The following is a 21,871-nucleotide window of genomic DNA, read 5'->3' on the forward strand; positions in this document are numbered from 1 at the left end:
GATTAATTGCAGAGATCTTTAAAAATCTCAGGAAACAAAAACTTCAAAGATTATCAAATAAATAACAGATACTGCAGTCCATTGACCTCTGACTGAGAATCTTCAGCTGTTGCCCTCTTAATGCATATTTTTATATTTTTAAAGTGCTTTCAACTAGTGATTTTTAGTCTACTGCCAAATATGCAGCTGAACTGTATCATTTTTTTTGCTACTGTGAAATAAAGTGTTGAAAGAAATCCAAAATAAAGAAAAAAATTAGGAGCAAATGAAAGAAAAGCTACATGAATAATTACATCTGGGGATGGAGAGGAAGTCAGAGGCTTCTAAAAGTAATTGTGTTTTTCAAGTCAATAAATTGTATTATTAATCACTGCAAAATAGCACAACCTTAAGAAATGAACACAGATGGAGCACTAAGAAGTTTCCATGACATGTTACCTTTGGCCAGTGCAGCAGGTTTGGGAGAAGCTGTGTTTGTGAAGGGAAACAGGCGGAATCGAAAGCTAGCCATTCTTTCTCTAAGGCAGCCTGCGCAAATAATAACATTCATGTACATAATTTAGTTTGCATAACTTTTACAAAGAGTCTTTAAGTTGTCTTATGTGCTACTAAAGCTGTGAAAGTATATCAGAATTTTTATATATAGGAAAATGTGCTACTTAATACTGTGAGATGTTATGTATCTGTTTAATGGAATCATTTAAAAAAATGGGGTAAGAATTTTTATCCCCAGTGGAATAAAGTGAGAACTCTAGTATTCTGTGTGCAAAAAATAAGAGGTACAGATTTTTCGAGTATTTAACTGTTTGATAACTATAAGACAACGCTAGACGTAACTAAGGGAAATAATCTATTAGGTCTTTATAATGTAAATTATATTACCTTCCATTAAACCTCCCTATTGAAAATATATAGTATTTTATCACATTAGTATCAGTTTTTCTATAAACACTTTAATATAGATTTACCAAATATTTTTATAAAATTTCACAAATTTCCTGAATAGGTGGCAAAATAATTTTATGGTAATACAAACAACATGGTTCCTGATATTGTATTCTCTAATTTAAGTGTTTGAATGAAAAATATATATTTAAATTTTGCAAAAGTCCCATCTCATATTCCTTCACTCTTTATCTTAGAACATCTTTACTCTATTTATGTAATTTACAAATTTACTTTATCTTTCCATAATGGGACTATACATAACTATGTTAGGTTGTATAATTTAAGATATAATTACCTAAATTTTATTTGTTTGGATGATCTAATACGATATAAAATAAACCTCCATAGTTCTATAATGTATTTTTTAATCGGTATGAAAAAGGATGATCAGAATACCAATAAATTTGTTTCTGAAAAGTTTCTAAAATGATCGAATGATCAAACATATTTATGATTTAAAAAGCAGAATGACTATATTCTGTGAAGACTTAAATGCAATTTTCCATTTACACAATTACAATGTTTCTTGACCATTGGGAAGGGAAGACTAAGACATCCTGACCGCAGGCCAGCACTGCAATGATAGACTTTAAATTGCATAGCATATAGTCTTAGGAAACATAATCAAATTCATATGATTTGTATATCTATGAAAATAGGACACCCCTACTTAGTTGTTAGACAGGTGCATTGTCGAATTCCTTCCAGGCAGAGATTATATATATCACAGTTATACACCAGTTATTTCTGGCTTAACAATGCTACTTCATGCAAAGTACAAACAGGCTTCAGGGCTCAGACTTTTTAATTCTTTCTTTTGAATGACAAATAAAGAAAAACCCAGATCTATCTCAGGAGAGATCAAAGGCTAAAGCATATCGGCTATGATCACGACGGCAGAGCAGGAAGCACCAGGAACCTGTTTCCTAACCTAGACAACAGCCGCAGTGGCAGAATCTCTGATGTAACTATTCCGAAACTCTGGAGTCTACTGAAGGCTTGTAACTTCCAGGGGAAGATTTGGATGGCAAATTGAGGTTAATTTTGGTCAATTTCAGCTCTTACCACAGTAGCAGCTATCTGTCTTCCATTCCCCACCCCTTAGGCAGGCAGGCAGCTGTTCAAGTGTTTGTGGAGCAGCCTGTGTGCAGCTTGCAGGAGCCAGGGCAGACAATGAGGACTCTGTCCTCCTTGTATCCTCCACGTACTGGGGATCTATGCCCTAATCGCTGACTGTTGCTTCTGATCACGGAGGTGCAAAGATCCTTTGGTGTTGAACATGCTCTATTGTTGTAAGCCCCTGCCCTACCAGCTGACTGATTTCTATGGGACTTAAAGGGTTGGTGTCCTTCTCCCAGGTCCTTCATTTTTCTCCTTTTCCTCTTTTAGGATCCAGACATCAAAGCCTAGAATATTCATTAAAATTTTTCTAAAAGCGTAAAGCATTAATACAAAATGCTAAAGAAACTTTTAGTAATTATATATCATAACCAAACAGTGTTACCAAGACTAATGATTTATATGAGTTCAAACTTATTAATATAAAGTATATTTGGCAGTACCTAGTATGTTGAGGAAAAAAAATCTCAAAATGTCAGGAGGAATTGGCCAAATTGTAAATATACAATATTAAAAATGTATATTAATATATCATGCTTACCACTGGCTATTTATACAAATGCCAGTTATTGCTTAAGAATATTACCTACTGTTCAGATATTTTTTAACTTACAAGTGAGGATCTGGAAATATTTCTGGCTGCTAGAACACCATTATCAAATATGTATTAAAAATGAACTTGCATTTAGATAAATTTGCAATCGCACGTTCACAATGAGCATTTGATATATGTATTTGGTTTTCATCACAGAAGAAATCAATATTTTATAATCCAATTTTGAGATACTAGAATATAAGGCTATCAGAAAGAGGAACTGCAAGTAACTCAATGTTTGTTTGTATATTAATACACAAAATTGTTCATGCCACCCAGGGTAATCCCTTTATTGGACACACCACGCTAGGATCAGACCTGTCTGGATTGGTAGGTCCGCTGGAGTTGAGCAGGGCCTAGAAATTCTAAAATCCATGACCCACTTGATTATCCCTCTCCTTTCAGGTTCCTCTACCTGCCCCCCACACTTCCCCCTTCTTCCGCCCAAGTTGACTCTTGCTAACCCCCCAAAATTCTTCTGATACTTTTTGATAACTTTTCTAGCATCTCAAAATCCTTACAGTTTGGAAACATAGCTCGTTCTGAATCCTAAATCTCACTTTCTAGATCCTCTCCTTCACCATCAATGGAAAAGCACAGCTACTCATACGGCTGGAGATTATTACTGTTACACATTCTACGGATGCTTCTTTTCCCTAAACCAAATATGTCACTTTCCTTTTGCCTTTTCCTTTGCCTATAAATGTAGGTTCTGTGTGTTTGTTTATTTCCCCCCAATGCACTATAACATGCAAAACTCTGTAAAGGTAATTTGAGACAGGGATCAAACATGGGCTCCAGAGCTGAACGTTGCCTCGCTAATGTATGTTGCCTCCTTCTCAAACATTATTCCTGCACACTTACTGAATTTGACTTTGGTCTGAGACAAAAAAAGCAAATCCAAATTTGACAGTGGTTGCTTTTCTTCTTCTTTATTTTTTTTTTGTATTAATGATATATTAGTTTTCCTCATTTTCTCTGAATTGGTTTAGGGACTCATAACTTTATTGGTTCTTTATATTTTGGTTTGTAAAGAGCATGTGTAAAAGAGAAAAACTCTGTTAAATTAATTCAGTACCTAAAAATATCAACTAAAACTTACTTAATAATTTAAAAGGTACAAAATGAAAGTGCCAACATACCTCACTGTGCCACACCAGCCCTGGCCCACATTTTATTTTAGATATCTATTGTATTGTTGTATATATTTCATGAAAAAGTGGCTAAAATTCCCCACACAGGAGATTGAGATCTAGGCTCATTAAAACTTCTGCTAAAATAATTCTTTTAAAAGGGTGATATGTTGTGACTCAAGGACCAAGAAAATGTCTTGTTCATCACTGTTTCAGCAGTCCAATATGAGTATGATGTAATAGATGCTTAATGCTGAGACACAATTCTCCACGAGTCTCCCACATTTCTGCATGTTTTATGACAGCTTTCCCCACCTAGCTTTTTAAGGATCTTTGTATAGCCAACAGCCTGAGAGGAGGAGATAGTGTTTCACCCTATCTTACAAGGTACTAACTTAGCATTACCCAGACTCCCAGGGTGTGGGACACATGGATTCAAATGATGGGGTTTGGACATGGTTCACAGTGGAGGAAGGAGCTAAAGTTATCTCTTGGGTGGGGTCCTTTAGGTCAATTTAATGGATTTAGTGTAAGCACCTCTACTTGCTGATGTCCAAAGCTTTCCCTGTATAGATGATATTCTGTTGGCTGTATGTAAATTATATCTCAATTTAAAAAATCCTTAGTTTCCATGATCCTGATTATGGTAAGTATTGTCACACATGTCTGCATTCAGGGGATGGCTGATAAATCTGAACAAAATTCTGGAACCTACATTCTGAGGCCTGTTTACCAAGTAGTTTCTTGGGACTTGTCTATGTGGGAAAATGTACAACACTCAGTCTGTCCAGTAGCCACGGAAAAACTCCTGTCTCTTCAGCACATTACCACAAAAAAAGGAAGCCCAACATCATACTGGACCCTTTCAGTAATGGAGAAAATACAAGTCTCTGTGGCTGATGACTGGGCCAGTTGGAACCTCTGGCCTCCACCTGGAGACATCCCTGTGGTTTTAGGTGTGGCCTTTCTGATACAGATACCAGGTGTATTGAAAATCAGCTATCAGCTTCTTACTGGACTACCTTAGAAACTAAATCATTGACCCATGGAGAACTTGTGACTGTCTGACCTGATATTCCTAGTTTGGGGTGGAACAACTCAGATTCAGTCACTAACAAGTTATGAAGGCTCCCCAAAGCCACACTGTCAGCCTGGCTCCAGTGGCATCTTGCCTTCACATGAAAAAGTGGAAGCTATACCTCTCAAGGAAACTTATTTCCGGTTCACGGCTTCATCCAAAGCTGCTAGCTTGTGGGGACTTCTATTCACTCTGGTTCCCCTGAGTACTTGGGCCTGGTGCAGGGATGGTTCAGCTAAGCTGAAAGTCAACTGAATCTTGCGCTGTAGCCAATGACCTCACAGTTTGACCTGCCATGTGGAAAACTACAGACTTGTTGACTAAAGACACTCTGTTCCAGGCCCTCAGGGCAGAGAAACAAATCACAACTGCATATAGAACCATTTTGATTACTCATATGGGCGTCCATGGTGAGGCCCACTCTCTGATGAGACAACTAGAATCACATCACTAAGTGGGCCTGATTCTGTTTCTGATGTGAGGCTACCAATGCATGCCATAGTGTGACTTCTGAAAAACTTGCCTATTTCTTTTATGGTAGAGGAGGCCCCATTCTATGGATCCTTGCCTCCGCGTCCTCTTGAAAAATGAACTACATACATTGCACCTTCAACACCTTACCACTGTTTATCTTTTGGGATTATCTATCAGCTGACTTTGGCCATATAACTGGGCCCTTGAAAGTTGTTTGCATAATTTTTCACTAGAGCCTGACAGTTTTATGCATTTTATCACAAAAGTTACTCAACAATGAGCTAGCTAATAGTCTGGCTCTACAACTCTCACTTTCTTCTGTCCACACAAAATAAAGTCATGTGATCAGTTAACTGGGGATCAGAAATCGGTCAACTGCTACAGCTACTTCCTAAGTAATGACTAGAAAAAATGTATGGAAGGCAATACAGACGTATTTTGACAAGTCAGGATTCTTTACTGATCATTCCTGCATGATACACATATTTATTTTCCACAATAGCAAGACCCAGGCCAGCATAATTAACATAATTTCATGGCGAGGCCTGGCCAAAGGGGGTTTACAATAAGTTTTATAGTTAAGTTTATAAAAATGCACTTGTTCCTCTTGTTCCTTAACCTTCTAGATAAAGGTCTAGGTGTGAGTGGAGAATGATTAGGAAAAAAGTAAGTTGTAGGTGAATGAAATGGCACACTCTGATTTTTTGAGGAGATGGGTGGAGAACAACCTCTCAGCACCACTGAGGCTAATACCTTAGGTTCTGAGAGGTACAGGAAAGGGAGAGACATTAATGACCTTTTGTCCTTCAGAACTCCCCCTGAAGCCTTCATCCCCAAGAAAAATGCCCTCCAAAGCTGTAAGAGCCTTTAATTTAACTTATTTCTGGGTCTTCCATCCCTTTCTAGGAGGTTACGGAACACAGTTTGATTGTCATTTCCCCTAAGTTTACTGAGAAGTCTATCACACCAACATGGGACATGAGTGTTGAGAGCTAGGCAAGAGAGCTAGGCAATTATAGGCATTGCTAAGCAGAAAACCTCTTGAAGGTCACTAGAATGGATAAGGAAGAGAAACAAATCGTCATCCGAAATAAGCTTATCAACAGGAGACAGACAGATAGTTCCTCCTGAACCCAGAGCAAAACTCCTCCAGAGCTCAGAGCTATGCAGAGATAACAGCAACTCCCGCTTTTGTAACTTGCTTGCTTGCTTCTCACCCTATAAAAGAGCTAGCCTGTAAGCGTTCGGCGCGGCTCTCATGTGCAGCTCTACGGAGCACCGTGACTCCGGTCACTTTGGGAGAGTCCGCCCCTGCGTAGGTAAAGTTTGTTTGGCCAATAAACCATCTATAAATCTCTTAAGAGTCTGAGTCTGTCAGTTCCTGGAACGAGAGATCTCGCTCTCGCATATAACATTTGGAGGCCCCAGCGAGATCCGTTTAGAGTCAAGGAACTGAAAGGAACCGGGCCCGGGTAAGTTAAAATTGGAGGATCCTCACTACGTATTTGTGGAGGTCTAGACCATTTGGTATGTGAGCTCACTTTGTTTGTGAACGGCTGTTCATTTGGTTGGTAGCTCTGAGGTGAGAGGTGGGACGCCACCGCTTGTATCACCCAGGGGACTTTCCCAGGAGAGGACGCTCTCGGAAAGTCGGAGCGAGGCTCCCAGTGGCGATATCGCATTTGGTTTGGTGTATGAGTGTGACAACCGCAGTATGAACATTGTGTTTGATTGTGTGAGGACAGAGTGTGTGGCTCCACGGGCAGCAGCCTACGGAGCGTGCGTGGGCCCCAACCTGCGGTTCCTTAGTCTGTCATACGGCATAACGGCTGGGAGTTTAACCCGGACTCTACGCGGGCAGCCTTAGCTAAGACAGACCTAAGTCCTCGCGAGAGGAGAGGCCAGGCGGGCAAAGCGAATTGTCATTTCTGTTTGAATTGTCATTTCTGTTTGTGTTGTTTTGTGTGTTTGTCTCAGTTATGTGAAACTAACATGAAAATGGGCCAGCGGGAGTCCACCCCAAACTCCCCGCTTGATTGCATCTTGAATAACTTTTCTGATTTCCAGCGTCGTGCACGCGGCTACGTGAGCGTGCAGCTCGATCCGGAGTTCCTGCGGACTCTTTGCCAGCTAGAGTGGCCGACTTTTGGTGTCAGGATGGCCTGCAGAGGGAATTTTCGACCTCCCGGTATTGTTTGCAGTTCGAGCCACAGTTTATAGAGCCCCACACCCCGATCAGATAGTTTACATCGATGTGTGGGTAGATATAGCCCCAGACAAGCCAGGCTATATTCAGAAATGTCTAAGAAGGAGTGCCTCCCGCGGGAGAACGGTTCTGTTAGCCGCGGGAAGAGGAAACAAAAGAAATTCCCGGAGCCCTCCGTGCCAAGAGGGCGGAGGGTGCCTAAACTCTACCCCCCACTACCAGGACCTGGGGAGGACGTGTTAGACCCCTTGAATGCGCTCCCTCCCTACCCTAGGAGGGAAGTGCCGCATTCTACCCAGCCGGAGGAGGGAGGGACACTCGCGAGCCCTCCTCACACCGGAGGGGGAACTAGAGAAGGGGAAGAGGCTCCAGTAACCCCAGCACCTCCGGCACTTCTGCCACTCTGTGAGGCACCGCCCGGACCGGGTGCCCCTGCCGGAGCACCCCCTCGGTTGATATATGTTCCTTTCTCCACTAGTGATCTGTATAATTAGAAACACCAGAATCCCCCATTTTCTGAGAAACCGCAGGAATTAATTTCCCTACTAGAAACTATATTTAGGACTCACCAGCCAACCTAGGATGATTGTCAGACTCTATTTACCTCAGAAGAAAGGGAAAGAATCTATAGGGAGGTTGCAAAGATTGTGTTGGGAGAAGGGAAGGGAACTGCTGCAGCTCGCCAAGAGCTAGAGAGTATTCTCCCTTCACAGCCTCCCAATTGGGACCCCAATACCACGGGTGGAAGGGATGCGCCCCTCCAGTACCGCTGAACCTTATTAAGAGGGCTTAAAGCAGCTTTGGTATCTGCACCTGCACTGGCCTTGCCAAATTTAGGAAAGCCGTTTCAGCTGTTCGTGGCAGAAAACGGAGGCATTGCAAAGGGAGTGCTGACCCAGGCTTTAGGACCCTGGGGAAGGCCCGTGGCCTATTTGTCCAGGAGATTGGACCCAGTAGCCTCAGGGTGGCCAGCCTGCTTGCGAGCTCTGGCTGCCACAGCCATGCTAGTGAAAGAGGCCAGAGCTCACTCTGTTCTCGGATGGCAGTAGTTTCCTTGGAGAGGGGCCGCGGTACTCGGGGGCTGCGGTAACCACAGAAATTGAAGTCATTTGGCAGCAAGCCCTGCCAAAAGGAACTTCAGCACAGAGGGCAGAGTTGATAGGGCATTTGCAAGGTCTAATCTTAAGAAAGCTGCAAGATGTCCCTGCCTATCTAGGGACTTTGAGTAGAAGATGCCTGTACTGGTAGTCCTGTCCATCTTTGATAAAACCGCTCCTGTCTGTAGACAGGGTGATATAGGGCTTCTCGGGGGCCTGGTCTCTCATGTCTGGGCGGGAGCCAGTTGCAGTGTCCAGTATCTGTTTCCAGTTGTGAGTTGTGCTGGTGTCTGGGACGGGCAGAAGGGTGGCAGGATTCAAAGCAGTAGTTTGCCTGCTTGTATACTTTGCTCATATTTTTAAAACATTGAGCTATTTGGCCTAAAAAAAATCCATTTATAGAAATTCTTTTATGTGAAGATACAATATGTTTGCCATATGTTTTGTTTAGTTCTATTGTGCCATGCAAAACTTCAAAAATATTTATGGAGACAAATATTTTTTTTTTCTTTAATGATTTTAGGCTTCCTGTCTTGCTTAAAGTTCCCTCTCCTTACAGTGATATTACTAAATTTTAAAAATTTTCCTCCAGCCCTGACTAGTGTAGTAGGAAAGAGATTAAAGGTAAACTGTAGTTAAATCTAGATAGGCAAAAATATGTAGAAAGGTTGTGAAAGTTTTAAACCTAGAGGAAAGGAAACCTCAACTACTTGTTTTCTGGTTTTATAGGAATGTGGTTTCATTTTGCTTCTGTTTCTGATCAGAAACCCCCTGTATCTGAAGACCTAGTTAGGGTCACCTGAAGACCTAGCGAAGGTCGCCTGTAACCGGTTAGAGAGAATGCCTTTGCCACTCGGGACCCAGGAAGGGTCATTTAGGCCTGATATGTGTTTCAGCCTGAGGCAAAGGAGCATGTCTCTGCCAAGAGACCGGACCTGAATGGCATGTCTGCGGAGGCCCCAGTAGACGCACTGGTGCAAGAGGATGCCTCTACCTGTGTACTGTTCTTATAGAACTCTGTCTGTGTTTTGGATTTTGTTCTGTGTCTTCTCTGAAAAGAAAATTGAGGATTCCAGGGATGGTTAAAACTTCACACTCTGTAGGAAAGTGAACAAGGGAAAGTGCAAGATATATAAATGAAGAAGGTGTATGAAAGGATATCAGAAGGAAAAGGATTTTCTTTGCATTTGGTATTTTTCTCCCTATCTAATCCCTCCAGAATTTGGCATTCTGAAGGAGTAAGTAATGACATAAGGTTTCTCTGCATAAATCCATTAAGACCGGTCATTAATAGTGGTTTGTTAACTGATACTTTGACTGGAATGTCACGCCTGAAGGAGGCATGTCTGGGTTCTGGTTGTCACCAGGAAGCCCTGAGGAACTGGGATTGACTTGTGAAGCTAGCAAAAGCCCACAAGAAGAAGCCTGGTACCTTGGTTAATTGTGCGGTTCATGGCAGTCTTTCCAGGGAAGGAACGAAGGTTGCTTTCCTGAAAGATGGCTAAAAAGGAACCTGTAGGCACAACGGAAGCCTCAAGGATTTAAGTGAAACAACTGGTACAGGCGAAGCCAGGTGGCAGATGTGTGGCTCTGCTTCTGTGCCCTGAGGGGCAGACTAAAGTCAGTCTAAAGGTTCCCTGAGTGAGTTCCAGCGAGGCGAACTTAAAGATCATAGGCGATCCAGGCTGCTCTTGATGTGTTTATGCAAATAAACAGGCAGAATTAAAAGTTAGACTCAAAGTAGTCACTTTAATAACAATAAGGGTGATCTTAAGGAGAAAAATCATAGTCTAAGGAAAATCACAATGCTCAGAATTAGATATTAGAATCATGCAGCTAACTGTCTTAAAAGTCTGTTTTCATTTGAAAGTTAAAACTGGGTTTGTAATATCATCAAAGATGTTCAATTTATAGGCACGAAGGACCTGTCAAATTGCCATTGTTAGATGTCGTTGCAGCAAGGGCCTTGCAACTGAATGTCTTCCCAAAAGACAGTCTCACCAGCATAGAGACTGGCTTAGGAGTAGTTGTGTAAATTAACCTGTGTGTTCCTCCTTCTGTTTTCATAGGGCGTGGGACTATGGCCTCATTACCTGAGCGATTGGTTACAGTATAGGCCTCACTTAAAGAGCCCACCTTCATCATCTCCCCCTAAGGCTCAACTAGTTTAGTTAAACTAGGTAGTTTGGTTAGTGCAGGGTTCGGGCGGTCTGTAGACTTCACTTCAGAGCTTGTCTTCCCTTTTCTGTCCTAATAGCCAAAACAGAAAGGGCCCAGAGATCTGAAAGGAGGGAAATCCTGATATATTCCCCTCAGCCCGAGCGAAGTGTAGTGAGCCACAGGGTTTTGGATAGGTGTAGCATGTCTCATACACCTTCCTCCAGATGAGCCATTCTTTACCTAGGTGCCTGCCTTTGTTATTCAGTAATTATGATTTAATTGTGCCTTCCAACTCTCTTGCCAAGTCTGTTTTCACCTCCAGAATACGACGAGGATGTCAACTGTCCAGTAAGGCCAGCCTTTGGACACCGAGCCTGCAACTTCGCAGTGACAGCCAACTAACTTAGATTCTGTAAAGTCCTTCCCCTTACAGGAAAGGACTCCCTCCGTGCTGCACCCCCTTCCAGGGCACCCCTGACCCAAGGTTAGGTAGGACAACGTCCATGTCCAGCCGGAAGCAGTTACAAGAAGATGAGACCTTCGTCCATTGTCCTTTATATAATTATAAAGGGGTTATATATCTGAAAGGAAGGATTGAAGCAGGGTGCAGCCAAGAGGAGGGCCCCAAGAAGGGATTTATAATAGGATCCAGAACTCAAGGTGTACCATTGTTTGCCACCAATTTCTTATCCAGAGTTTTGTGTAACTGGGTACATAATTCCCCAAGTATATCTATGCAGGAAACCCAGATTTTGTTCTCCCCTCCAGGACTAGGGAGAAGAGAGTTCCACTTATACCCATAGTAGCCACTATAAGGATCTTAGGGTCCACTGCACTCAGTGCTGCAGCCCTCATTCAGGGAGAATTAGAGTTGAGACAGCTTTTGCAGATTTTCTCTAAGGACATATCTCTGCTGCAAGATCAAGTAGCTTATTTAGAAAGACAGGTAGATTCATTAGCAGAGGTAGCTCTCCAAAATCGGAGAGGATTAGATTTATTGTTCTTAAGGAAAGAAGGATTATGCGCAGCATTAGGAGAAACTTGTTGCTTTTATGCTAATCATCCAGGGATAATTAGAGATAGTATTAAGGTCTTAACCCAGAGACTGAAAGAACAAGAAAAGCTAGAAAAACCAACGTAGTACACAGGAATCTATAAGATGTCCCCATAGCTAACTACCCTGATTTCCTCTATTAGTAGGCCTTTATTAATTATACTCCTGTTTAACTTGTAGCCCCATCGTCATTAATAAGCTTACGTCTTTTATTAAGGAAAGGATAGAGACCATCAAGCTGATAGTATTAGCCTAGCCCTACACTATCCTTCCCCATAAGGAAGATGATTCAAGGATTTGACTCATAAGTGCCAACAAGGAAATGGGGGAATGTTGAGAGCTAGGCAAGAGAGCTAGGCAATTATAGGCATTGCTAAGCAGAAAACCTCTTGAAGGTCACTAGAATGGATAAGGAAGAGAAACAAATCGTCATCCGAAATAAGCTTATCAACAGGAGACAGACAGATAGTTCCTCCTGAACCCAGAGCAAAACTCCTCCAGAGCTCAGAGCTATGCAGAGATAACAGCAACTCCCGCTTTTGTAACTTGCTTGCTTGCTTCTCACCCTATAAAAGAGCTAGCCTGTAAGCGTTCGGCGCGGCTCTCATGTGCAGCTCTACGGAGCACCGTGACTCCGGTCACTTTGGGAGAGTCCGCCCCTGCGTAGGTAAAGTTTGTTTGGCCAATAAACCATCTATAAATCTCTTAAGAGTCTGAGTCTGTCAGTTCCTGGAACGAGAGATCTCGCTCTCGCATATAACAATGAGAGCAGGAACAGAGCGCAAATCCTGCACCTCCCAGGTAAATCATCTCTGGGTGTTTCCTCCACCCCGTTCTCAAGCAGGCCATGGACTGGACATATCCCACCTGGAAGGTGTCCGGCTCATAAGTCACCTTCAAATGTTTAAGGAAACAGCACTGTGGCCCTGGAAAGTATTTCAGTCAGCCACAACTCACTGGCCAGGGCTGTTTTAGATGGCATGATTTCATTAAACTTCTTCCCCAAGAGGCAAGAAGGAGTCGATAATATCTAATACTACAGGTGTCCCTGGATTAAAGCTCAAGTCTACTTGGAAGGTAAATACCGAAATGTAAGGGTAACACCACCTGGGCTATTATAGTGATCTTAATTAAATGCATCATGAGGATAACCTAATAGTTTTAGTCCTAGCCTCTGTCAGATTATTCTGACTGGTCACTGGGGTGTGTACTTATGGGAAAATTTGCCATGTAGAAAAAAAGGGTAGATATTGTTGGGAGACAATTTCCACTGACCTCTAACAGTCATGCACGATATATGGTAGCTTTTGTTCTGGCCTCTCTTCTCAAAGATGTTAATATAGCTACCAGCCTTGAAAGATGAAGATAGTCTTTTAGTGTTTCCCTCTGGACCAGAAGTCAAAATTTGTTGTTTGATATAATAAAGATAATGACATTCTCTGGAGCATAGGATGGGCAAGTTTTCTAACATCCCTTTATAAAACATGGGGTTTCTTAGGCTCAGGATTCCTAGGGGAGAAATTCTTCAGATTCCTCCCTGTGGAACTTGGGGGCCAAGGTTAACAGATACAAACATGAAACTCCTGCTGCCTGACATGACAAGTAATGAATATCTCGTATCTTCTGCGAGCATCCATGAATGTGGAGCAGCTTAAACTGTTTGACTGCATGCAGGATAAACATCTCATAGCCCTCGCTTTTGGTACTTAAAAAATTATGGTAAACCACACTGAATAAAACTAAAGCAAATTGACTCCTGGTTATTAGTGTCTTCTTGGTTAACCATTTGTTAAATGCAATCATATTTCGGAGAGGCAACAAACCAATACAAAAATTTCATGGCAGATTGACACAAACTTTTTGATCCTGACTAGTTTATTAAGTTTTTAAAAATATTTTTACAGCAATTATAATACACTGCAAATACCCAAATATATTTCTGACATCATCTAAACTTCAGTCCATGATATATCTGTTTATGAGCCTATCCCATCCCCAAGTATGATGCCGGCCATATTGTAAACATTCAGTATTTTTGTTGGCTAGAAGGGAAAAAATAAGTTTGAAGAGATGTTATATGATGACACTGTGATAAGTTTTAAAGAAAAGAGAAATATGGACTTAATCCAAAGGCAACTATTTTTATTACCTAAGTAAGTGATAAAAGGGAAGCCCTGGTTAAATAAGTCTTATACTTCTAAACAGAAAAGTTAAATACAGAAATAGAAAGTACAGGGACACTCTGGTAATTTGGTAATGCCATCTGAAGTTGTAAGATTAATTTTAAAATAAAGTGGCAGCAATAGAAAAAGGGTAAAAAAAATGTCAAAGGAAGGCCAAGCAAAAATACCTTCCTCATTGGTACTTGGCTTTAATTTTTAACTCTCCTAATCTATAATCTCTGCATTGCAAATAAATTCATCCATTTAAAACAAAAGCCTTTAACTTCCTTACTAAAATCCTATAATAATGTTCTATCACGTTTGAAATAAAATTCAAAGTTGTTGACATTATATCCTAGGCTTTATGGGGACTGACCTTTGGCCACTTTTGTTTGTTTGTTTTTCTATTACTAATCATTTTACCTATTGTGAATTTTCAGTTACTTTAACATACCAAGAAATATCCTGTTTCAAGACTTCCATACTTGTCTTATTCCTAACCCAGAGAAGTATTACCCTATAGCTATTCCTTTACTTTACTTTCCTATCTATACTAAAACATTATACCTTATTCAGGCCTTCCCTGATCTGCCAATCAGATTATGTGCTCTATGCCTAAGCCTTTCTTATTTTTACAGTAATTTTCAGTATATTATTGTGTGCTGTATAGTTATATATTTATTCACTGTCTGTCATCTAAGGTTAAACGTAAGCTCTGTGATGTCAGGATTTTCTCTCACTTGTTTACTGTGGTGAAAACAATGCCTGAAACATTTAAGATAATCATTGATTTGAAATATTCATTTACAAACATTTTGTTCTGGTTTAGCTTTGATTAGAATTAAGATCCTCCTGAAAACATCTATAAATATCAAATTTTTAAAAAGCTGAAGGCACTCAAGAGCAATAAAGCAGTCAGAAGTTAAAGAAACAAGATCCCAGAGAGTAGAGTTGCATGCTGATGTAAATTGCTGATGTAAACTCTGTATTTCTCTCCATTTTCCTTCAGGGAAATTCCAATTCTATTAACATAAAAGAGGAGCCAAACAGAAACCTGAGGCTTGCTTGTAGCAGTTTCACTGGGATGGAGAGACAGAGGTTGATGTGCAGGGATGATGCCAAGACAGTCAGACCTGAAGGACCGAGATTCCCAGGAGTAGGGAACCACAGAAATGTGAGCTCGGTCATGAATGAAATTTTCCTTCGTGCATTTGCCAATTCAGAGCGGAGCATGTGTAGGAGGGCAACCCAGATCAAAGCGCAACAGCAACAGTGGGTGCTAAGAAGCTAAAAAGACATTTGGTCTGTTACTTGATGCTTTCTTGAAAGGAATTAGAATTCAGGGACAGAAAATGTGAAGGTAACCTGGTAAACATTTCACTTTCAGTTGAGACATCACATTGGCTTAACATTAAGAGAAACCAGAAATATACCAGCCCTAGCAAGGCTTGAAAATAAGCCTCAAAAGGATCTCTATATAGTGTCTGCCTGCCAAAATAAAATTAAAACCTCTTTAAGGAAAGAAAACATTTCCCAGAGTCTTTACACTTTTAAATATATTTTTGATACTTAACCAAAAATTCTATGCTAAGACAGAGAACAGACTAACTCAAAATATAAGAGATAATCAATGGGAATAAACCTACAAGTGATCCTGATGTTTCAGTTACCTGAGAAAGCTTTGACAGTACCATATTACTATGTTCAAATTATACATAGAAAATGATAGAAAACATCAACAATAACTGGAATTTATAATAAATAATCAAGTAGAAGTTCCAAACTAAAATTGGAATAACTAATATTAAGAATTCAATTGATAGGTGAAAAAAATTTAGATAACTCAGGAGAGATCATTAGTGGCCTATAAAATAGGTCAGTAGAAAACTTCCAAATTAAAACAGAGAAACAGAAAGAGAATGATTTTTAAAAGAGTCTAAGAGACACGTCAAATGATGTGAAATTCTAACATGCTTTTGGAGCCACTTTACCTTATAGAAGAGTGATAATAAAAAATGTAATATTTGAAATAACTCTGCCTAAGCAATTTCCAAAACTGATGAAAGACATCAACCACAGACTCAAGAAGTAAAAAAAAAAAAAAGTCATATGACTTCCCCCACTCCAAGCAGAGAAAATTACACTCACAATGAAAAACGAAAACAGGAAATGAACCTTAAAAGTAGTCTGAGAGTGGAAGTGGGAAGGCAGTATCTTCAAAAGAGAAAAAATAAGATTTATTACTGAATTTTCAACAGAGTCAGTAGAAGCCAGAAGCTAATAAAATTGCAAAGTAAAAGAAATATCAATACATCCAGAAAAACTTTTGACAAAATCCAGCACCCATTTATGATAAAAACTCTCAGCAAAGTGGGAACTGAAGGAACATATCTCAACATCATAAAGATCATATATGACAAATTCACAGCTAACATCATAATCAATGTGGGAAAACCAAACACATTTCTGTTAACATGGTACGAGAGAGGGATGCCCACAGTTACTACTGTTATTCAACATGGTACTGGAAGTCCTAAGCACAGCAATCAGACAAGAAGAAAAAGTAAAAGGCATCCAAATTGAAAAGGAAGAAGTAAAACTGTCATTATTTGCAGATGACATACTATATACAGAGAATCCTAAAGATTTCACCAAATAACTATTGTACTAGAATTGATCAATTAATTCAGTATAGTAGCAGGATACAAAATAAATTTCCAGAAATCAGCTTCATTTTTAGGCACCAATAATGAACTATCAGAAAGGGACACTAAAAAAAATCTCATTTACAATTGCACCCAAAAAAATACCTAGGAATAAATTTAATCAAGGAGATGAAAAACCTGTACTCAGAAAATACGACACTGGAGAAAGAAATTAAAGATACAAATAAATAGAAGTATCATGCTCATGGATATCATGCTCATGGATAGGAAGAATTAACATTGTTAAAATGTCCATACCACCCAAAGCAATCTATAGATTTAATGCAATTCCTATCGAGATCATATTTCACAGAACCAGAACAAACAATCCAATAATCCATTTATTTGGAACCATAAAAAATCCCATATAGCCACAGTACTCTTGAGAAAAAAGAACAAAGTTGAAGGAATCATACTACCTGATTCTGTACTGTAAGGCCACAGTAATCAAAACAGCATGGTATTGGTATAAAAATAGACATACAAATCAATGGAACAGAATACAGAGCTCAGAAATAAGCCCATGCCTTTTTACTCAACTAATATTTGACAGAGGAGGCAAGAACATATAATGGGGTAAAGATAGTTTATTCAATAAATGGTGACAGAAAAATTGGACAAATCCAGACAAAAAAGAATGAAACTAGACTACCTTCTCATACCATATGCAAGAATAAACTCAAAATGGATTAAATGCTTAAATGTAAGATTCAATACCAAAAAAAATCCTAAAAAAATACATAGGTAGTAAAATCTCAGACACTTAGTAATATTTTTTTTCTGATATATCTCCTCTGGCAAGGGAAACAAAATAAAAAATAAACAAATGAACTACATCAAACAAAAAGTTTTTGCACAGCAAAGGAAACCATCAACAAAATTTTAACAAATCCCATTGAATGGGGAAACATATTTACCAATGATACATCTGATAAGGGGTTAATGTCCAAAATTTATAAAGACTTGTACAACTCATAAAAACAAAATCCAATTTAAAAAATGGGCAAAGGACCTGAATAGACATTTCTTTAAAGAAGACATACAGATGGTCCATAGACATGTGAAAAAATGTTCAACATCACTAATCATCAGAGAAAGGAAAATTAAAACCACAATGAGATATCACTTCATATCTGTCAGAATGGCCAATGTTAATAAATCAACAAACAAATGTTGGCAAGGATGTTAAAAAAAGGGAGTCCTTGTACACTGTTGGTGAGAATGCAGATGGGTGTAAACACTGTGAAAAACAGAATGGAGGAGTCTCAAACACTTAAAACTGGAACTGTATTATGACCCAGCTGCCACTTCTGGGCATATATTTGAAGAAACTCAAAACACTAATTTGAAAGAATATATGCATCCCTATGTTTATATACATATCTGTGTGTGTATGTGTGTGTGTGTGTATAGAGAGAGAGAAGAGAGCCTGTCCAGAAAAAGTCCAGCCATTGTTAATATAACAAGAACAGTTTGCATGATGTCGATGTAACCCAGCAGCCAAAAAAAGTAGACTGGAATGTGCAAGTGTACACAATGATGACTTCACTGTACTAGTTATTGAGGATAGTAGAGCCATTGAATGAGCATATGTACTGTGTGGCCATCGCATTCAAAATGACTGAGTGAGTAGAGCAACAAATCTGTATCAAATTTTGCATTAAGCTTGAACATTCCTCTGTGGAAACTATTTGGATGATTCAGAAGGCCACAGCTATGGGCAACTGGTGATTGGCAGCTTCATCACGACAATGCAAAAACTCATGTATCACATCTCATGCAGAGTTTTGGGCAAGACATCAAATCACCCAGGTGATTCACCCCCCCACCCTACCCCTACACTACCCAGATTTTGTGCCCTGCAACTTCTGGCTTTTCCCAAAACTAAAATCACCTTTGAAAGGGAAGAGATTTCAGACCATTGATGTGATTCAGGAAAATACGATGGGGCAAATGATGGCCACTGGGAGAACTGTGTGAGGTTCCAAAGTGCCTACTTTGAAGGGGACTGAGGTGTTATTGTCCTATGTACAATGTTTCTTGTATCTTCTTCAATAAATGTCTCTATTTTTCATATTATATGGATGGATACCTTCTGGACAGACTAATAGCAGATAGATAGATAGATAGACAGATAGATAGATAGATGATAGAACGAAAGAAAGAAAGAAAGAAAGAAAGAAAGAAAGAAAGAAAGAAAGAAAGAAAGAATGAATATATACACACACACTGTTAGTTGGTCATAAAACAGAACAAAATCCTACCATTCTCGACAGCATGGATGGCCCTATAGGGCATTATGCTAATTGAGATAAGTCAGCCAGAGAAAGAAAAATACCATACAATTTCACTTATATTTGAAATCTAAAGAAAAATATAGATGAACAAACAAAATATAAACAGACTTACAGATACTGCGAACAAGCTGATGGTTACCAGAGGGGAGGGGAGTTAGGGGACAGGCTGAAAAAGCTGAAGGGATTGAGAAGTAAAATTGGTATTTATGAAATAGTCATGGGGATGTAAAGTATAGCATAGAAATACAGTCAACAATATTGTAATAATTATGTATGGCCAGTTGGGTACTAGAAATATCAGAAGGGAACACTTGGTAAATAAAGTATATGATTGTCTAACCACTAGCTGTACACCTGAAATGAATACAAAATAATATGGAATGTAAACTTAATGTGAAAAATAAAAACATAAAGTAAAAGAAATTTTCAAGCAATCAAAAACTGACCTGAACTAAAATATATACTAAAGAAAGTTCTTCAGGCAAAGGAAAATGATACCAGATGGAAGCATTTTAATGTAGGAAGGAGTGAAGTGCATGTATAATCACAAAGTAACAAGCTAATGTAAGAGGAAAAGGGGAAAAGCAAAAATACACAGTTAATGCAAAAAAAAAAGCAAAAGAAAAACATAAAACAGATTGGACAAATAGAAAAACAAATAGAAAGATGACATAGATTAGACTAATCATACTCTTAATTAAAATAGTCTGAATACATCAATTAAAAGAAAAATAAACGTCAGGGTGAAATATAAAAATTAGCAAAACCCAACTGTATATTCTTGTGAAAGTCAACTTTAAATATAAAAGCACAGAAATGTTAAATGATAATGGTTAGAAAAATATAAATTGTGAAATTGTAAAGCAAAAAAGTATTGTAGTTTTGAAAATATCAGAGGAAGCAGACATTAGTTCAGTTAAAACAGGAAACTAAGGCTAAAGAGGAAAATTTTACTATGATTAAAGGGTCAATAGTTCAGAATTGAACTATTCTAAATGTTTATGCTCTGATAACATAGTCTCACGGTATGAGGTAAAATTTTACAGAAATAACAACTGATTTAGAGAAATCCACCATTATAATGCATTCTTCTGTCAATAATTGATAGAATCCCCCTACCGCAATCACTAACAATAGAGAAGATTTTAAAAACACAATTAATAAACATGAAGTATTTAAGATTTTAGTATATATTTAACACCTGCAAATGTACATTTCTTTCAAATGTACATGGAATGTTTCTCCAAATAGATTTTGTGCTGAGATAAAATTTTAGGAATATCATTGATCTTAACTCAAACTCTCCCAGAAAATAAGAACAGAGGAAACACTTTTGAACCAAATGTGTAAAGCCAACATAAACTTCATATGAAAGTCTGAATTGAGTTTTATAAGAGAGAAAATTTACAGGCCAGTTCCTTCTGGCATATAAATGTAAAAGACCTAACAAAATATTAGCAAATAATAGAGATCTATAATAGAGATCTATGTTAATACATTATAATTAACATAGTTTATTCTATAATACAAGGTTTAATGTTTGAAACATGAATGTTATATGTATTAAAAGTATTTGATAAAATCCAAACCATAAAAAGAATCACCATGATCATGATCATCCTATCAACCTCTTGGAAAGGTAGGAAAATGCTAAGGAAGGTAACTTCCTTAATTAAATATAGAGTTTCTAAAGAGCCGATATTAAAAAACATGTTTTTAGTGATGGTATATTGAAAGCTTTCCCCCTGAGATGAAGAGCTAGAAAAAGATGTCTGCTCCTATTCTACATTTTACTGGAGATATCAGTCAGGATGATAAGGAAAGAAAAACGGAAAGAAAAACAAATGCAAGGCCTAAGGATTGGAAAAAAGGAAACAAAAACTGTCATTCTGAGATGACATGATTGTGTACACAGAATATTCAAAAGACTTGAGAGATAAACTACTAACATTTATACATGATTTCAACACAGTGATTAAATACAAGGTTAATATGCAAAAATAAATATAATATCAAAAAACATCAAATACCTAGGAAAAAATCTAAGCAAAAATGTGCAACACCACTATAGAGCATTGCAGACAAAAATCTTAAATTGCCTGAATAAATGATGGAATAGCCTGTGTTTATAGATTTAAAAATGCAATATTCCAAAAAATATCAGGTCTCCCAAATTGATTTATAGATTCACTGCAATCTCAGATAGAATCCTAATATTTACTATGGAAATTGACAGGGTGATTCCAAAATTTGTACAGAAACAAAATGGGTCAATAGAGAAGTAGCAGTTTTGTTTTTTTGAAAAGAAAGAACGAAGTTGGAGCTCTTATAAAACTATCCAACCTTATTATAAGTTATAGAGCAATTAAAGTAAATATGTAAGGATAAACAACATAACAATGAGAAAAATTAAGAGAACCCACATACAATTACCTGAGTTCAGGCAAAGCTTCAACAGCAGTCAATTATGAAAAGTATAGTCTTTACGAGTGGTTTTAAGTCAATGAGCTAACCAAATGTACGTGTATGGGGAAGGGAATCTTGACCCCTTCCCTACACTACTCACAGAAATTAATTCTAGATACATCAGAGATTTAAATTCTGAAAGTTAAGATAATAAAGTTTCCAGAATATGATCTAGGAAGAGGCAAATATTTCTTATATGTTACAACAATCAAAAACTTTTGTTTTTAATTTAAAATTAGAAGCATTCTGTTCATCAAAGTAAACCATAAAGAAAATAAAAAAGGAAGCTTCAGAATTTAGAGTGGACACTTGCAAGAACAGTGTAGTATTCAGAATATATAAAGAACTTCTATAAATCAGTAAGAAAAAGTATATAA

The 21,871-nt window shown here is 38.4% G+C and overlaps 1 protein-coding gene across 6 annotated transcripts in view; it reads right to left on the reverse strand.

Annotated features, from left to right (window-relative positions):
• Nucleotides 1-21,871, reverse strand: part of LRRIQ1 (leucine rich repeats and IQ motif containing 1) — a 242,786-nt gene that overhangs the window by 103,711 nt on the left and 117,204 nt on the right. For 5 of the 6 annotated variants that reach the window (XM_053921022.1, XM_053921016.1, XM_053921018.2 and 2 more), the window contains one exon: nt 439-528. The exons of the other annotated variant lie outside the window; for it this stretch is intronic. In XM_053921022.1, the coding sequence (XP_053776997.1) occupies nt 439-528 (90 nt within the window). The remainder of the gene's footprint in view (nt 1-438; nt 529-21,871) is intronic. 6 annotated transcript variants of the gene reach the window in all.

This window comes from Desmodus rotundus, chromosome 3, assembly GCF_022682495.2.
Source record: "Desmodus rotundus isolate HL8 chromosome 3, HLdesRot8A.1, whole genome shotgun sequence".
Taxonomy (NCBI): Eukaryota; Metazoa; Chordata; class Mammalia; order Chiroptera; family Phyllostomidae; genus Desmodus; species Desmodus rotundus.